The sequence below is a fragment of the Lontra canadensis genome, unplaced genomic scaffold, assembly GCF_010015895.1.
Source record: "Lontra canadensis isolate GAN:19392208 unplaced genomic scaffold, GSC_riverotter_1.0 scaffold65, whole genome shotgun sequence".
In the NCBI taxonomy this organism is placed as follows: Eukaryota; Metazoa; Chordata; class Mammalia; order Carnivora; family Mustelidae; genus Lontra; species Lontra canadensis.
Genome location: NW_022631059.1, coordinates 9,760,786 through 9,779,777, shown reverse-complemented (window position 1 = coordinate 9,779,777; position 18,992 = coordinate 9,760,786). Strand labels below are relative to the sequence as shown.

The 18,992-nt window shown below is 52.6% G+C and overlaps 1 protein-coding gene across 6 annotated transcripts in view; it reads right to left on the bottom strand.

The window, feature by feature from the left end:
- Positions 1–18,992, bottom strand: part of ATP9A (ATPase phospholipid transporting 9A (putative)) — a 126,604-nt gene that overhangs the window by 8,256 nt on the left and 99,356 nt on the right. For all 6 annotated transcript variants that reach the window (XM_032878959.1, XM_032878960.1, XM_032878962.1 and 3 more), the window contains 8 exons: positions 11,507–11,599; positions 10,412–10,495; positions 8,955–9,125; positions 6,290–6,388; positions 3,702–3,791; positions 3,438–3,582; positions 2,585–2,649; positions 1,335–1,490 (listed from right to left, as the gene is read on the bottom strand). In XM_032878959.1, the coding sequence (XP_032734850.1) occupies positions 1,335–1,490; positions 2,585–2,649; positions 3,438–3,582; positions 3,702–3,791; positions 6,290–6,388; positions 8,955–9,125; positions 10,412–10,495; positions 11,507–11,599 (903 nt within the window). The remainder of the gene's footprint in view (positions 1–1,334; positions 1,491–2,584; positions 2,650–3,437; positions 3,583–3,701; positions 3,792–6,289; positions 6,389–8,954; positions 9,126–10,411; positions 10,496–11,506; positions 11,600–18,992) is intronic.

Here is an 18,992-nt window from a genome sequence, read left to right as displayed (position 1 = left end):
CCCTCACTGGATACCTCGCCCTGTGGTTTTATGACGAGGGGAAAGGATGCCTTCAGCACTTGACGTCTTACAGAACTCTGCTTCTCAAAGTAGCCTCATCTGAGAGGCGATGCCGGTCTTATCATCCCCACTTCATGGATGGAAGACTGAGACCCAGAGGGGTCTCTAGGTCTCAGAGATATTTATGGTGTGGTCAGAAAGAGATGCGGGTTTCAAGTCCCATCATCCCTATGTTCTCACTACTTAACTGGGATATTTTCACCAAACGTCCATGAAGGGGAATCAATCCGTCAATCGTTTTTCAACACCTAAAATGTTTTCTTTCCCACCCTTCGGCCTTCCTCCTAGTGTACACTTAATTGCCACAGACCGATGACAGATGTGAAAGGAGCCAGCGAGAGAGGAGGTGGGGAAAGTACACTGGAATTCTTTTGTGAGAAACAAGATGGGAACAAGATGTTACTCCTGAGAAGCTGAACAATGGGACGGCCCAGCTCGACTCCCACTGGGGATGGCTGGAGGTGGAACCGTGACATCGGAGGCCCCTCAGGGCCACGGGCTCTGCTGCCCCACCTGAGAGCCCACATGAGCCGAGGCCACGATCCAGGCCTCCCTGCATCTCAGGCACTCAAGGAGACACCGCAACCAAGAGCATGGGCTCTGGAGTCCCCACCTGATACAGACTAACCCCCAAGAGACACTGCATGTGTCTCTCAGCCTCACGGAGCCTCAGGCTCCCCATCTGTACCACGGGCGCAGGCGACCATGAGGACCGCATGAGATGCTGCCCTATGGACATGGAGCCAGGTGCCCAGGGTGTCGGAAGAACTGGAGAACACAAGTTTTTCTCCCGCGGTCATTCTCTGCTGGCCCTTTCGTGAGCATCCGGAAAATCCAAGACCCTAGTATTTGCCCGCATCTCACTCTGCATGCTTCCCTCTGGCAAAAAAATCCTAACAACTCTGGGCAACAACACACCTCCCTCCTGCCAAGCACTGGCCAGGCCCGCTGCTAACGCTCACAGCCACCCCGCCACGGCGAGGACGGCCTGCCCCAGCCACCAGAGGAAGGACCTGGGGCAATCCAAGGTCTGTTGGGCTGGAACGTGGCCCAGCGGGGATTTAAAACTGGTCAGGTGGGAAAATAAAGTCAACCAACCGACCAACCAACCAACCAGCCAGGGAGGGTCACAGCTCCAAAGCACGGTCGAGTTCCAGGCCTTTTCCCTGCTAGCCCCGGGGAGGGTGAGCAGAGCCGTGCCGCCTGCCCCCGCCACCTGCCCCCACCTGCCTGCCCCCTACCTGCCCCCCACCTCGACCCGACCCCCCGCCCACCTGCATGGTGCTGATGCAGAGGCTCCGGTGGATGACAAACTGGCTGAGAGCCGCCGAGCGCTTGTAGCTGTTGCGGCCGTGCACCATGAGCAGGCGGCCCAGGTGCTTGAACTGGGTGATGGAGAAGTCGGCCGCCAGGGACGCCTGCTTGCCTTCCTGAAAGCCACACAAAACAGGCACCGTCAGAAGCACAGGAGGTCAAGGCAAACACGTTTGTTTTGTTTTGTTTTGTTTTCCACGGAAAAAGCAAGATACCCTAAGGGGATCTTTGGAAAACTTCAGTGAAGAGCTTCTTTGGTTTCGAGCTGTGCTCAGTAGGTGGTCTGAGTCTACATGTGATTGAAAAAGAGGAATTTATTTAAATAAAAAACACTCTAAGTCACAAACAGTTATAATTTGGAGGTCAAAGGGATCTAGTATCTTGGGGGTGCGCCCATCCCGTAAAGTGCATCCAGAGCCAAGAATCATCAGACATAGGCACCTTACGACGGTCTGTTCCTCTGAGCAAACTGTAAGGCTGGGGGGCGGGGGCTGAGGGAGGAAAGGACACAGAAGAGTGTGGATTCGCCCGATTCATGAAGCCGTGGGACCAAATGCACAGGACGGCATCTCTGGCCCTCACTTGGGGCCTCTGTCCTCCTGTTAAACACAAAGTCCTGACAAACCTGGGAACCCCTGTCACCATTTAGAAGTCACAAATTAGGACAGAGGAAACAGTAAAAGGCAAGCAGAGAGGTGATAAGGACAGAAAGAGAAAAACTGTTATAACACACCAGCTTTTTTAAAAATGCAGCTTTTAGTGAAGGGAAGACTGCGCCACATTCTTCACTGACCCCCAAGACATCAGCAGACAGCGTGATGACGGATGCTTTTACGGACACTGTGATGGCCACGGAAAAGTGACAAGTACATTCACGGTGCCCTGACGATACAGCAAAACACTCTTTTTTTAAGCGTTGGCACGCGAAAAATCATCACTCGTCATCTGTAAGACGGAGTGATGTAGATCCCCGACTCCCACGTGATAACCCGACTCCCATGTAATAATACCAGGGGATCACGCTTCGTGGTTCCTTGTGCTTCGTAATGTGAATCTAGAATTTTCAGAAGCATCAAAGCTATGTTTTGAGGGAAAAAGCAGCTCCAGCTAGCAGAGAAGAGCAGCTCCCAACCCAATACAATGACCTGTCACTGTGGCCCCAAGCGCCCGGCAACGACCAGCAGCCCCCACGCCCCGAGCCCGCACTCACCTTCCCCTCCACACCCACGCCGCAGTCGGATTCCTGAATCATGCTGACGTCGTTGCCGCCATCACCTGTGGGCCGCACGGACCCGAGAGAAAAGCCGGGAAATCAGAGAGCGGCGAGAAACAGGATCCCCACATTTCATTCTTACTTTGAAGCATTGTAGAAGTCTGTGCCCTTTCACTGAGCGCTTCTTATTACTACAGCCTTTTCTGCCCCGATCCATTTAACCACCCTACACCCCACAGCATCGGCTTCCTGTCTCTCAGACGGAGCAGCTGAGCGTCAGAGGAACACCAGGTGACTGGCGAGAGCCCCAGCCATGGAGCGGCGGCAGGGGGACCGTGTCCACGCCCCACCCCTGCATGGGAGGCGCCGGGTGCCGCAGCCCATCAGCAGCAGTGACCGACGCGATGCTTACGGAGCCGACACTGAGCCCTGCGGCCAGCACTTTTGAAATCTACCCCTTTTTCGTTCTCATCAGCACCACCTGAGTGCTTATGACCCCATTCTACCAACGGGAAGACAGAGGCTCGGATGGGGACAGGCGCCCAGGGGGCCCGGATCTGGCCCCACTGTGTGCAGTCCGCATCCCTCTGTGACGCGGCTTCCTGCCTCCTGAGCAAAGGAAAAGCAAGCTCAGGAGAAAAGCCCTGCAGCGCGCTTATCTCCTCTCACTCAGGGGGAAATACTAAAAATAGTATCAGAGCCAAGGTCTGTTGCGGGAGAAGAGCATGACCTATGTGAAGGGGCCAGGACACAGCAGCAGAGTCCAACCACCCTCGGAGAGAGGGATCCAGTGCATCAGTGGCTGGGGTGGAGGGGCAGGGGGTGGGGACGGGTGTGGGGGGGCACCTACCTACTGCACAAGTGAGCTTCCCGGTGCGCTCCTGCAGCAGCCGCACGATCTGGGCCTTCTGGGTGGGCGTGCAGCGGCAGCAGACCACGGCCGGGCACTGGCAGGCCAGCTCCATGAACTCGTACTCATAGTACTTGAGGCAGACCTGGTGGGGGACGGGGAGGCGGCGGGGGTGGGTCACCCGAGGTCCCTGCCCCCGCCCCCCAGGCAGGAAGGGAAGCGCACTCCCAGGAGGACCCGGCGGGCGGGGTCCCCCGCACCCACCTCCAGGGAGTCTCCAGAGATGACCAGGGCACAGTCATGCTTCCTGCGGAAAGCGTTCAGCTCGAGGTGGGCCTCGCTGCGGTTCGTCACCTGGAAGGGAACGGAGGGGTGGAGGGGGCCGTGCTCTCCGGAGATGGCAGAACAACAAACAGCGGCTTCCTGAAGCCGGGATGAAGACAATGGCCGCCCCAGCCCGGGACCCCCGCCCTGCCCCTGCCACCAGACCCAGAGCCAAATCAAACCGGGTTTGTTATGATTCTGCGGGAAGCGGGAGAGCCGGTATGCCAACTACTACCTTGCATTTCCCCCAGCTCGGCTGTGACCCACATAGTAAAAGAAAAAGAGCTAAATGTGACCCCACTTTCATTGTGTGCCAGGCACTATGCTAGGCCCTTTCCATGGATTTTTCCGCATTTACAACTCACAACAGCCCTACAAGGTGCGTAATGATAACAGCTGTCCTCCTCACGTAAGGAAACGAAGGCACGGCGAGATCCGTGCGCCCGCCTCAGGTAACTGTCTCAGGGCCTGGACAGCAGGCAACAGAAGCCAGGCATCTAGCCGGGGGGCCAACTTTTCTGTGGCGCACCGGACGGTACCCCCTGAAGGCCCCGGGGACCCTACAGCGCTGGCCGAAATGACTCGACTCTGCTATCGTAGCACCAAGGCAACCACAGACAACAGGTAAACAAGGGGGCATATCTGTGTTTAAATAAAACTTTATTTGGGCGCCTGGATGGCTCATTCGGTTAAGCATCTGCCTTCGGCTCAGGTTATGGTCCCAGGATCCTGGGATCGAGTCCCACGTCAGGCTCCCTGCTCGGCGAGGAGTCTGCCGCTCCTTCTGCCTCTACCCCTCCCCCCGCTCATGCTCTCTCTCTCTCTCAAAAAAATAAAAATCTTAAAAAAAATAAAGCTTTATTTACAAAAGCAGGTGGCCACATGGACTGTCGTTTGCAACCCCTAAACATACAGAATGTCGAGAATACAGAATCCACACAACATACAGCTGAGTCTCATTATGTTTAGTAGTTATGCTCTGTAAAGTTGCTTTGAACACCAACTTAGCAAATAAGGAACCATTCATTGCTCCTGGGGGAAATACGGGCGAGGTTCCTATGAGCCTTTGGCCATAATATTTCCCTCAGTCAATACAAAAATCTTGTTTTATATGTGTTTTTATTTAAATGCATTTTTTCAAGATTTTATTTAGAGAGAGAGCGAGTGAGCGTGCGCACACACACGAGCAGGAGGAGGGGCAGAGGGAGAGGGAGAGAATCTTAAGCCAGCTCCATGCCCAGCACAGAGTCCAACTGACACAGGGCTCGATCTCACGACCCCGAGATGGTGAAATTAAGAGTCAGACGTTTCACCGATGGAGCCACCCCAGTGCACCCTAAACACATCTTCTGAAATGCACACTGTCGATTCACGAACGCGGAACTCCTAACCAACAGCATTCGAGCTCATGTCTGAAGGAACTCTAGCCGACACTCGCACCTTCTCCGTGAGGGACGTCGGGCCTTCCTACACTTTGTGACACTAGACACAGTCCAGCCCTGTGCTGAGAGGGGGGATTTGAAACAGCGAAATCACTGACAGCACAAAAATGTAAGAAAAAAGTGGCCCTCCAAGACCATGGACTGTGCTCGTGGGCAGGACGAGAGCCGAGAAGGCGGGGGTCGCCTCGTGTGAGCCCAACTGGGAACGTGCACGGCAGGCAATGACGGTTCCCCCCTGCTCTGCACTTGGCCATGGAGGACTCTGGCCCTGCGCACCGATCTCGGGGTTACAAATACATTCTAGGAAGTAAGAGCGTTTGCAAGTGTGGAGTCCCCGGCTGCTGAAGACGAGCTGTCCCTGGCTCTACCCCACACTACCGGGTGGGACCCCAAACTGCCGATCTTCTGAGGGTGCTGCGGGCTGTGGACCAAAGGCAGGGAGTCGAGGGGACACTCCTGGGACGGACAGGGCCCCTCCAGTCTGTGGGCTCTGGCTGCGGAAGGGGACCACCCGCTCCTCACCTCCCAGCTCCGTCAAGCCGACCCCAGCTTGCGGCTTCTGGCCTCAAGCAGCTCCTCAGGGCCGCACTGCTGGGGTCAAGTGCTTGCCACAAGGGCAGGAAATTTCCCGCTTCCCCACCCAGTACATCTCCTTCTAAAGGCTCCTCAAGGGTTTCCTTCAGGAGGACAGACCTGCCACAATCTGTGATCTGGAATTTACTTCTTATCCAAGGACTTGGTCTTCAAGGGTCTGGTGGAATCTGGACTCGCAGGTACAATTCCCCACACATGGGCCTGTCTGCACCCTTAGCCCCGATGGTGTCCTGCATCAGCTTCTCAAAGGGACCGTGACCCCCACCAGGGTAGGAACACTGGACTGTAACTAGGTGCGTCTGAACCGCCACCAGAAGGAATGAACCCTACAGCCTCGCCGGGGCCACTCAGTGATTCCCCTCAAACCCAACGATGTAAGTTCCCCCACCCAAGGTGGCTACTACACTCCTCTCTCCCCTCTTTAGGGTTCTGAGGTCACCCCGCAAACTGCAGCATCGTCCCCACGAGGCCCCAGTGCAGACAATACTTTACCAGCCGAAAAACGTGGATGTCTTGGTTTCTGGTCACCAGGTGTGCGTTCTTTGCTGTGCACGTAGCCGTCTCCAGCTTGTCCCCAGTCAGCATCCAAACCTAAAACCACAGCAGAGAGGGGCTCTTCTGGGCCACTGTCCAAGGCCAGCCTGCAGTCTGTATCTGCTCAGTTCCCAAGAACATCGAGCTAAACTCCATTTATTCCAACTTTTTAAAAAAGATTTTATTTATTTATTTGACAGAGAGAAACACAGCGAGGAGGGAGCACAAACAGGGGGATTGGGAGAGGGAGAAACAGGCTCTCCACTGAGCAAGGAGTCCAATGTGGGGCTCCATCCCAGGACGCTGGGATCATGACTTGAGCTGAAGGCAGAGGCTTAACGACGGAGCCCCCCAGGTGCCCCTCATTTATTCTAACTTATCTCGAGGCTCATGGTGTCCCCAACACACTGCAGGAATACCCCACTCCAAAGGCTTCAGGACCCCAAGTGACCACTGCTGGGGGCAGCGAAAGCTGGTGCGATGCTTCTAGAAAACCGTTTGGCCACACGCTTCCACAGACATCATGAGGTTCGGCTTCTGACCTCCTCATCCCCCTTCCGGAAATTTTTCTTAAAGCAATAAATAATTTCAAAGAAGGGGACAGCAGGATGGGTGAGGGTCACTTCCATGCCCTACAGGAAACACTGTTTTGTCACGTTACATGCAGTCTTTCTAGGTGGTTGGTTAAGCCAACGGCAAACATGCCAAGTTCCTCTGCCCCTCCCAACAGATCATCCTGCGTCTCGCTGCCAGGGGCTCAGAGAGGGTAGGTGACTTGCCCCAAAGCCACACAGCCAGCTCCCGTTCCGAACAGGCCCAGAATCCCTGTGTTCACAGTCCAAATGGAATGTGCTTCCTGCTCTGCTGGTTTACCCATCAACCCTCTGCTCTCGCTGCCCCCAGCAGGAAAGGGCGCAGAGTCACTGTGCAAAGGACACGCTGGCAGCGGGGGAGGTAGGGGAAAGCAAACGGCAATGGTTTCCAGAGCGTTTGCCGTGCCAGGTGCCCATCAAGTGTCATCCACGTTCAGTGCATGTGACCTTAACGGTGACGTGCTGAGGCAGGAAACAGAGCCCTGAGAAGCCAAGCCACTTGCCAAGGACTGCCGAAGTAGTCAGCGGAGAAACCAGATTCAAACCCAGGCCATGAGACAGCCAGGACACGGGCACTGGGCCCTTTTGTCAGGGTGGGGGAGGACCGTGGCTCTGGGCTTGACCCTGGTGGGTGTCAGCCTCTTCTCTCAACACCTCATCTGGCCGTTTAAAAAATGTATTCTTTTTAGTGATCCCAGTTTGGTGCCAGTGTTCAGGGTTTGCTGAAACACCAGGGAAGGAGCTGGGAGGCTCACGTTCTAGAAAACCATGGAAAGTCACTGGTGCACGACAGCACGGAGGCCCCACGTCAGGACGACAGGGGGCACTGCAGGTACGTGCCCAGACCTGAGCCCCAGGCCCAGCAGCACGTCTCCCACGTTACTTGACCTTGGCTGCTGCATCTAGAAAGGGGCCGAAGTGGGAATTCCAAGCTCCCACAGCTTCTGGCCTGTGAAGGACCTTACGCTAGGCCTGCCTCCAAACCCACCCCTCCCCATCCTTCCCCCCCAACATTCCCTTCCCCCTCCCGTCTGACCAAGGAAACCAGAAAGAGAAGTCCAGTCCACACTCTGGGATTAGAACAGCTTTTTGGCGGCACCTGGGTGGCTCCGTCGCTAAGCCTCTGCCTTCAGCTCAGGTCATGATCCCAGGGTCCTGGGATCAAGTCCTGCATTGGGCTCCCTGCTCAGCGGGAAGCCTGCTTCTCCCTCTCCCACTCCCCTTGCTGTGTTCCCTCTCTTGCTGTGTCTCTTTCTGTCAAATAAATAAAGCCTTTAAAAAACAAAAACAAGAACCCAGCCTTTTGGAGAGAACAGCTTTGAGGAGAAGCTCGGGATGGAGCCAGAAGCAGGAACTGGAAAGGCCCAAACTTAGAGAGACGAGGTCCACGGAAGTTGCCAGTGACAGATCCGAGCACCGCGGCGCAGCAGAAGCGAGCCCTTCTGACTTCGGACTGTTTTTCCACAAGGGGGACCTTGCTGACCACTTCCTTGCAATGAACTAGGCCTCGGGCCGGAAGACACAGGGTAGCATCGGGTTTACACGGGGGCTGCGCTCCTGTAAAGGCGGCACGCGCGCCTCTGTCGCCCTCTGCTGGCCTCTCTGGATTAAACGCCGGGGTTTCTTTTCTTTCTTCTTTTTGGCCCCAAACCGTGTGAAGACAGCAGTTTGCTGGAACAGGCGGTCAGTCCGCGGGGCGGCCACTCATTCACCCAGAACAACCGGCAGATGGCCGGCCAGTGGCTCAACAAGAATGTGCCGGACACCCCGAGCTGGCTGGAGGGAGGAGGGGCGGCAGGCGGTCCCGCCTTCGTGGAGCCCAGTGGGGGCGGGGGGAGATGTCCTCCAGAAACAGGGCCCAAGGGGCGGGAGGGACACAGTGGCCCATCCCAGCCAGGGCGGTGGTCACTGTCCGCACCCTCGGGTTCCTCGGTTCCCACCTCTTCCCTGCCCTCCTCTCTCGTTTCTACGCTCTGCAACGGGGACCACTGTGCACCTGAGCAGCTGGGCCCCAGGCCGGGTCAGCCTACCTTGATGCCGGCGTTCCTCAGGGTCTCCAGGGTGGGCCTCACGTCTGCCTGCAGCTGGTCCTCCACCCCGGTCAAGCAGAGCAGCTCCATCTCCATCTCCAGGCTCTCGATCACGGTGGCCACTTTGAGCGAGCGGTCGTGCACGCTCAGCTTGGCCTGGACGTAGCGGGCCTGCGACACAGCGGGAGACGCCGCCACTGCTTAGGGTGGGGAGGGGAACACCCAGCGGGGGATGAACGGAGACGTCCAGCGTCCTTCCGAGTTCATCGGCCCAGATCTTACACAGGCCTTAGTACCACCCTTTCCTTTATACTTGCCTGCTGTGCAACTTCTAGCAAGTTGCTCAGTGTATCTGATTCTCGACTGATCTCATCCATGAAGCAGCAGTAACAGTCCCACCCTCCCCGGGCCGTTGCAAGGACAGGTACAACTCAAGATCTCAAAAAGAGAGCACGTTCTCTCACACACAGCACACACTTTGTGACCAAAAGCCCCTGATCACCCGGTTTTCTGAAGATGAAGTCTCACCTCCAAAGACCATGGACCCAACCCTTCAGTTTAGCCACTTTATAGGGTTAGCGAAGACGTGGAAGGAAATAAAAAATCCCCCAAATGGGTTGTTTCAAACACATGCTTTTAAACTTGGAAGGACAATTATCAGGGCTAGAATTCTTGCTAAATAAAACTCTGCAGAGAACTCAAGCACAAGGAAGAGACAGACTCGGGCACAGTTCCTCTGGGTGGGCCAGGACAAGGACCCCTGACACCTGTCCCCAGCCATACCTCTCTCCCAGTCGGTCATACACCCATGCACATGCTAGGCTTTGTGCCAGGCCAGGACCCTGCCCTCAAGAAACACACAATTTATGGGACAAGAGGACAATAAACCACACATATTCATGCTGGAACCCTTGACCATCAAAGTCAATGATCTAGTTCAACTCTTTCCACAATGTAAAGAAATGAGGGCTCCAAGGAGGTGAATCATTTTAAATTTTCCAGAGGATATCCCATGTGTCCATAACTAACAAGTGCCGGGATGTAAGACTGAACCAAACTGACAGTCTCTGCTCTGAAAAAAAATTTTATTCGTCAGAGAATGTTAGATGGAAACACAGAAACAAGGTCATCCTAGGTGGGGACTCCCACAGTGAAGAAAGTGAGGCAGGTGATGGATGGTGAGCGGTGAGGTGGGGCTGCCTTAGATGGCGAGTCCGGGAAGACTTCTCAGAGGCAGTGGCATTTGAGCAGAGACCCAAAGGAAACAAGGGAGCAGGCCATGGAGCTCTGTGTGGTAAGAGAGTTCCAGGCAGAGGAAAGAGCAAGTGCAAAGGCCCCGTGGCAGAAGTGAGCCTGGGGAGCTCAGAAAGGACCTCAGTAGGGCTACAGGGGAATGAGCGAGGGGGAGATAAGGGTAGGGCTGCAAAGAATAACAAAAAGGTCCCAGGACCACTTACTTCAAAGTCTTGATACTGTTCCTCTGCTAGAGACTTTTTCGCCACCACCAGCACCCGCAGACCTTCTCGCGCCATGTTTCCACACTGCAAAGCAGACCACAGTCAGTGGAGCGGTGCACTAAGAGCTCCACCTCCAAGCCCCAGACTCTCATGGAGGAGGGCCGGACGCTACAGTTGACACAGGGGCTGGGGAAAGTGGCAAATCGGACTACGGCTTTCCCCTAAAGCAAACCTTCTCAAGGGAGGCGGCAACATGGCAGTCCATAGGCCAAACAGAGGTTGTCTTTGATTGACACAGTAGACATTTCAAAATTTAAGTCAACGCTGTTAAGACTTCACAGGTAAGTCTGGATTTGAACCTCAGATGAAACCGCCCACACCTTCCCAAATAACCACAACCAGCGATGGATGAAAAGTAGCAGCTTTTAGGTCTTCCCAGAAAACAGTTGTCAAGGGAAGAATATTCTAATATGCTTAACATACAAAGTGCGACCCTGCTAGAAGAACACACCCCAGCCTGTTTCTTTTGACTTACCTGCCTGGCCCCCACTGGCATTTGAGTTTGCCACCCTCTAACTGAAAACAGAATATTACTGAATGGAAAATGTGCCTTTTCCTACCTGGAGCAGAGAGATAAAATAAGATCGGCCTGATAAACTGGAGAGTTTCCTCCCTCCTGGCTGTGGCCAATTCTCCAGACCATGAACCAGAAGAGGCAGCCTGGGACGTGGCCCCCAGTGCTCCCCGCCCTCCTGGGACCGGCCTCCACCCAAAAGCCAGAGAGGAGCTGACTTCCCGCACAGGGCAGCTGGGTGAGCACAGAAGTGGGTCTTGCCCCACATGAGCCTTCAGATGAGAGCTGGCCCCAAGCAAACCCTCTGGAGACCCTGAGCAGAGGAGCCAACGAAGCTATGCCCGGATCCCTGGCCCACAGAAACCATGAGAAATAGAAGCGTGTAGTTTGATGCTAAGTTCGGGGGCCACCTGTTACGTAGGCACAGGTGACAAGCGGAGCCCCATCTCGCTTTGCCATGCGAGGGGCAGCCAGCAGACATGCCCCTGCAGCCCGGTTCTCACTCCACGCACCCCGCTTACCTCCTCCTCCAGCCAGTCATTGTACTGCACGATGCCAGCCATGACGACATCTGCTCCTTTCATGTAAAACGTGATCTCTCCGGTGGATTCATCCTAGAGAGGGGGCCCGAGGGAATGAATACCCAAGAGGAACACCCACTTTCTGCGCCTGTGCCCACTTCCCAGGACAGATGGCGTACAAAGTGTACTCAGCGGACGCCAGTGTTTTCTCACTTGGCTAAAGATAAAAAGCCAGAAGGGGGGGGGCTCACTTTGGGGCAAAGGCCACAAGAAAACAGAAGAAAACTCAAAGCATTTGGAAACGCATTAAATGATGAAAGCAAGATCAAAAGGATTTAAGGACTTTGTTTTTAGTTATTACTATCCCAACAGGAACGGACTCCCACGCTGGAAGCGCATCTTTTTTTTTTTTTTTTTAAAGATTTTATTTATTTATTTGTCAGAGACAGAGGGAGAGAGAGAGTGAGCGAGCACAGGCAGACAGAGGCAGAGGGAGAAGCAGGCTCCCTGCCGAGCAAGGAGCCCGATGTGGGACTCGATCCCAGGACGCTGGGATCATGACCTGAGCCGAAGGCAGCCGCTTAACCAACTGAGCCACCCAGGCGTCCCCTGGAAGTGCATCTTAATTTACAGATGGGACTGCCAGGATCATCAAACTGTGGTCTACCTGGAAACGTGGGGAAGTAAGGTCGTTACCCAGAGTGGGGTTCTCGACCTTGGCATCATTCACATACGGGCTGGTGAATTCTTTGCTGCAGGGGTTGACCTATGCACTGCAGGACCTTTTGAGGCGTCCCCAGGCTGTCCCCACCAGATGCCAGCAGCAACCCCATGGGGACAATCCAATGTCTCCAGACATAAATAAACACCCCTGGGGCGCAAGCTGCCTTCCCTGAGAACTGCCGACCCTGGTATTTCCAGACCCTTATGTCTACCTGAGGACCTAGCTAGGGATCAGATTACCCAGGTTCTCGTTCACACTGACCAGATTTTCTGGGGAGTAGGTAACACCATGGCCCCGGCGTCGAATGCTTAGACCCGACACCAGCTTTCAGCTGTGTGCACCTGGACATGCTTCTTCTTTTCTCTAAACCTCAGTTTTCTCATCTGTAAAATAGGAATACTAACAACTCTTAACACACAGGCTGTTGTGGCTTAAATAATGTCACTTACACAGAGCGCACAGCCAAGGGCCGGACACAGAGACAGCGTCCGCTCAACGTCCTCAGTCCTGCTTGGGGGACGGTAACGTGACACACCCCTCGAGCGTGCCGTGTGTGGAGACCAAGGCTTATTAGCCCAGTGGTTCTCAGCAAAGGAGATTTTGCATTTACCAATATCTGGTGATCTTTTTGGTTGTCACAACTCGGGGTTGCGGATGCTACCGGCATCCAGTGGGTAGAGGTCCGGGATGCTGAGAAGCATCTCACAGGGCACAGGGCAGCCCCAGCCAGGAATCATCAGGTCCCAGCATCAAGAGCACCGAGGCTGAGAAATCCTGGCTTTGGAGAATGGCAGTAAAATCCCCGGTTCTTATTCCTTGACATTCCTTCCTTGGCAACCCCTATCGCAGGGAGCCTGAAGGCAGGGGAGATGGGCAAGGGAGCGGAGCATGGCCCTTCCCGCCTCCTGCCTAAATCCCGTCACCCCGGGAAGCCCAGAATGCGTGCCTGTGAACTCTTTACTACACGTGAAATAAATACCAAAAGCCAAATTCTCAGTGTAAGTTTCCTCCTTCAAGACAGCTCTCTAATGCCTTGGGATCACCGACAGTCTTCGAGAACTATACGCTTACTCCGGAAAGCACCTGCCTCTCCAAAGTGGAAACTCCTCGTGGTGCACGTTCCACGGATCGCACCTGTGTGTTCCTGTGACTCGGGCCAAAGAGAACGGCATGAAAGCATCCCAGGGTTCTTCTCCCTTCTCCCTTCACCCAAATGGTGCTTAACAACACAGGGATAGGAAATAGCTCCCGCCCCCCCCCACCGCCCCCAGCTTCCTCTCCTGCCGAGGGTGCTCGGGAGAGCTCGGCCAGCTCATCCAATATAAACACGTATCCACTGTCTCCTCCCGTTATACTCATTTCCTCCCACCCGGTTCATCACAAGGTTACTTCGCTCTCATACGATGGCAAGACTACGCCGTAAATTCACAGGGAGCTGCTGGTCGCACGGCATTGTTTTGGGGCCTCATCTTTTTCCACTGTGGTCTGATTCTGGCCCCTGTTCAAAGGCCTCTTTTATGCAAACAATGACAGGGGTATGATCTACAGCAATGATCGGCCTCCATCACTGCACGTGGGATGGCGGGGAGGGGGGTGCAGTGGAACATCTGTACACAACAAAAACAAAGCAGGCAATGCAGCCTTCCTTCAGAGAGACGAGCACACCGGCCCCAAAGACGGAGATTCACGCCAAGACAAGACTTTGCTCTCCTTGGCAGGAAGTACCTGCCAAGCACGGGCCCTGAGCTCACACGTATTTTTGGTGGGGGGCGATGAACCCACCGAGAGCATGTTCCTAATGGTCCACAGGCACGAAACCAAGACGTATGGCTGAGCTGACGCTTCCTCCCGGCAGGTAACTGGGCTGGTGTCTTTAAATGACGGGAGGCTCTCTGGGTGCATCAGACGGGAGCTGCGGGCCCCACACAATGACCATGCAGAGAGGACCATTCTTTGTCAGGAGGCTGTCTTGGCCTCCACCCACGAGGTGACATCAGTGGTACCATCCTGAGTCGTGACAACCCAAAGAATCTCCCAACCGTTTTTTTGCATGTCCCCTGGAGGCAAAATGGCCCCAGGACGAGAACCCCTTCGTTGGAGGAGTGGGAGAGATCTCTACAGAGTACAGAACCTGCCCACACGCCCTGGAGGCTGATTGTCACTGTCAGAACCACAGACAGAGAGGGAGACAGGTCAGCAAACAAGAAAACTTAGCAATAATATGCATTTCATTAAAGACGGATGCTCACGGACTTTTAGTAGTGAGAAATGAGAAACGTTAAGTATCCAAGGAAAGGAATATTCAATCAATCATATTTTTGTTCCACCAAGCACCACGTACACATTAAAATCATAAAAATCACCTTTCACTGATACCAGAAAATGTTCACCATATATACACTGTTCAATGAGGGGAGAATTTAGAAAGCCTTATGTGACATTCGATCCCAATTTCATAAAAATCTGTGTGGATGTTTACACTCCTATACACATAGAAAAAAAAAAAAACTGAGAGAAAAATCCCTGGAAAGGGAAGAGGTTCTCATCTTTTGGTGGTGAAAATAAAGATGATTAGAGCTTGAGCTCTTTCTTCACTTATGTATTTGTTCTGAATGCCTTAACTAAAGGATGGGTTGGTTTGTTTTTTGTAACCTTGGGAGGGTGGGGTGCGGTTTGGAAAGTAAGGATTTGTCCATCCAACAAGCATCCTCTACTGTTCCCGCTGTGAGAACACACGGGGCCACAGCTCATAAACCAGGACGCGTATCTGGGAAGGAGAGCCCTTCAGAGTGAAAGGAAGGGTGGGGGATGTTGCTCACTTATCTTAGAATGGCTGATATTGGGTATCTGGGGATGAGTCAGCCCTCAAATGACTTCAGCAGAGCCCATGGTCCTAGAACTTGAAAACATAAAAGCTGGAACAAAAGTAAATCCGTGGGAGATAATGACTCTGATTCACCAGGAAACACCCACCCACCTGATCTATGCTGCTGCTTCCAGGCCACGGATGTTCTTGATATCAGATGTGTGTTCAAGATACAGTTTAGAAGCCACGGGTCAGGCCAGGTATAGGCTCGTGGGGGAAGCAGCATGGGACAAAGAGCTCCCTTCCCACCCAAAAGTTGCCAAGGAGAGGTGTCCTGTTGAGTCTCAAAGTACCTACTGGCATCGGGGACATAAAAACCCCTTGAAGTGTGTCAATTTCCAAGCACATTCGCGCTGCATCACGGGGTCATCAAAATGCAGCTCATGAAGCTGTTTCTTCTACATGGAGAGGGGAGGCGGCTTCTTTAAGGGCTTCCAGTGACCCCCACCCCATGGTATCCATGCCCCAGGAGACATGTTCCCACTGAGCAGGGGGAGGGGGCACAGACCTGGTGACCTGCTTCTAGTTAGCTACGCGGGACTGAACTGATGGACGGCCAGTTCTGAGGTCACGTGACAAAGACTGTGCCTTCCACCTGCTCACACGCTCCCTCGTCCCCTCCGACGAAGCCCGCTGACCCGGGAGCTGCCCTCCAGAGAAGCCCGCGGAGCAGTGAACGAGGGGGACCTCCCACCAAAACAGTGAAGACCTGAAGCCCTCAGTCCAGCAAGCGCAAGGGGCCGAGTCCTGCCAACAATGCTGATTTTATCTGGAAGCAGATCCTGCCCCAGCTAAATGCTGCGTGACCCACACACGGGCCACAGGACCCAGCGAAGCTGCACCCAGATTCTTGGCCCAGAAAGCCGGTGAGATACCATCTTCTGTTGTTTGAAGCCGCTAAGTGTGGGGTGATCGGCTATGCAGCAACACGTGACACTACACCCCAACGTCACTACGGGGGCTCTAGGAGCTTTTTGACGCCCCTCGCACCGCACCAGAACTCCCGGGTCCTCGTGGTTAAAGAATATGGACTTGGCAGCCACGTGACCTGGGGCCAGTCCCAGCTCCACGTTCTCCAGCGAGGCGAAACTGCGCAGGCGGCTTGGCCACCCTACACCTCAGTATTCTCCTCTGTCAAACGCCAATCAGAATGGAGCTACCTTGTTGGCTTACGGGAAGAATTAACGAGACTATGCAAATCACTTAGAACAGCATCTGGCATGCCATAAGCATCATTAAATGTAACCTAGCACTACGTTATTTCTGTTCCTACAGCAACTCCTAGTACCTCTGCTACTAAGTACCCTGATCACCAACTACTCATACTACTAATACAGATTTATTATAATGGAATCTAAAGCTCTTTGATTTTTTAAGGCATAAAACGCTTCGGTAGATCAGGGCAGAGGGGACCCTCATTTCTTTTTTTTTTTTTAATTCCTTTTATTTTTAAAATTTTATTTAAATTCAATGCCTTGTTTCTTTTAAAAACAAAATAAAAAAGATGAGTCATATCCCGAAGTTGCCCATGATCTGGGGAGAGTTTTCTCCAATCAAGCCAAATGATGTGAAAAACCTTTACAAATGCCAAGGAACCATCCCAATACCAAAACAGGTCCAGATGGGACAGAATCATTTGCATTTTTAAAGGTCCCTGGGTAATTCTGATGACCAGCCAGGTTTAAGAGTTACTGAACGCGGTGTTGTCTGGAACACAGGGTTCCCAGGCTTTCCGGAATGGAGAGAGAGGTTCTCTGAGTAAAAGAACAAATGGTAAAACAAGACGGTGACAACATTTTAAGTCTGATGCCATCAAACAGTGGGGAGGATGTGGAGGAGCAGTGGCACCAAGATTAGTACAAGCACTTTGGGGAAGTGGTAAAGATGTATATACTGCCGGGCGCCTGGGTGGCTCAGTTGGTTAAGCGACAGCCTTCGGTTCAGGTCATGATCCCAGAGTCCCGGGATCGAGTCCCACATCGGGCTCCCAGCTCCATGGGGAGCCTGCTTCTCCCTCTGACCTTCTCCCCTCTCAGGCTCTCTCTCTCTCTCTTTCTCAAATGAATAAATAAAATGTTAAAAAAAAAAAAAGATGTATATATTGCCAACCCAGCAACATGACCTCTGGACACACTCCCCAGAGAAACATCAGCACCATGTGTAATGGAGATCAGGACAGACACGGACACGCGTGGCTGTGCTGTTTCCGATGGCAAAACAAGCAGCAACTATCTGACGCATATCAGCAAGAAACCCCAGCAAGCCGAAGGAAGAGAGGTGTAGGTATACAGTGTAACACTCCAACGTGGCTACAATTAATCACGGAGGGTAAAGAACATAAAGCTCTTTTAAATGTTAAGAACAGGGGTGCCGGGTGGCTCAGTGGGTTAAAGCCTCTGCCTTCAGCTCAGGTCATGATCCCAGGGTCCTGGGATCGAGCCCCGCATTGGGCTCTCTGCTCAGCGGGAGCCTGCTTCCTCCTCTCTCTCTGCCTGCTTGTGATCTCTGTCAAATAAATAAATAAAATCTTGAAAAAATAAATAAATGTTAAGAACACAAAGGGAGATGATGATGCAATGCCATTTATATGAAGAATAAAAATATGCAAAACCATAACACACATTATTTATACCCAACCATGTCTGATAACAGCATTTTCAAATTCCTTACAAATTGCGAACCTCCGCAGGAATGGAAGGGAAGCACATCCAGGAAGGGCAGACGAACCTTCCACTGAATACACAGTATTTTATTTCTTTAAAAAAAAAAAAATTTTAAACTACAATACCTACAAAAACAGGGATTAATCCTAAAATATAAATTTGAGCAAATGAACTCAAACCCAAAAATGTACAGCATGATTTCTTTTATGTAAGGAGAAAATCTCAAAAAGTGATTAATCAGTGGTAGAAATTGGGAGAGTGGCTCTATCGCTGTGGGGAGAGAGATGGAGGTGACCAGGAAGGAGCACAGGGGGGTTGCTGGGGTAGCGAAGGCGGGGATTCTGATCCTTGCTCTGGATGCCGGTCGCATGGGTGCCCTAACCGTGTAAAACATGTGAGCTGCACACTTAGGATGTCTGCACTGTTCTCTGGGGCTGCTGTATTTCAATAAAAATTTTAAAATATAAAAAAACAAAATTCGAAATAAATGCGACAAAATGATGATACTGAAGGATCACTAAATTTTTTCCCAATAACTTTTGTGATTGTACAAATGAAAACCATTTAAAATACTGAATTACAACAAGGGGGCCAAGACTACTCAATAGAGAAAGAAGAGTCTCTCCAACAAATGGTGCTGGGACAGCTGAGTACACACCAGCAAAAGAATGAAGTTGAGGGGCGCCTAGGTGGCTCAGTGGTTTAAAGCCTCTGCTTCCGGCTCAGGTCATAATCTCAGGGTCCTGGGATCGAGCCCCACATGGGGCTCTCTGCTCAACAGGGAGGCTGCTTCCCCCACTCTCTCTCTGCCTGCCTCTCTGCCTACTTGTGATCTCTGTCAAACAAATAAATAAAATCTTAAAAAAAAAAAAAGAATGAAGTTGAACCCCCACCTCACGCGGCATATACAAAATTCATCAAAATACCCAAAATGCATCAATGACTTAAAGAGCTAAAACCACAAAACTCCTAAAAGAAAATAAAGGGGTATGGGGCATCTGGGTGGCTTAGTGGGTTAAGCCTCTGCCTCTGGCTTAGATCATGATCTCAGGGTCCTGGGATCGAGGCCCGCATCAGCCCCTGCATCAGCCCTGTATTGGGCTCTCTGCTCAGCAGGGAGCCTGCTTCCCCCTCTCTCTCTGCCTACTTGTGATCTTTCTCTCTGCCAAATAAATAAATAAAATCTTTAAAAAAAAAAAAAGGAAAGAAAATAAAGGGGTAAATTTTCTTTCT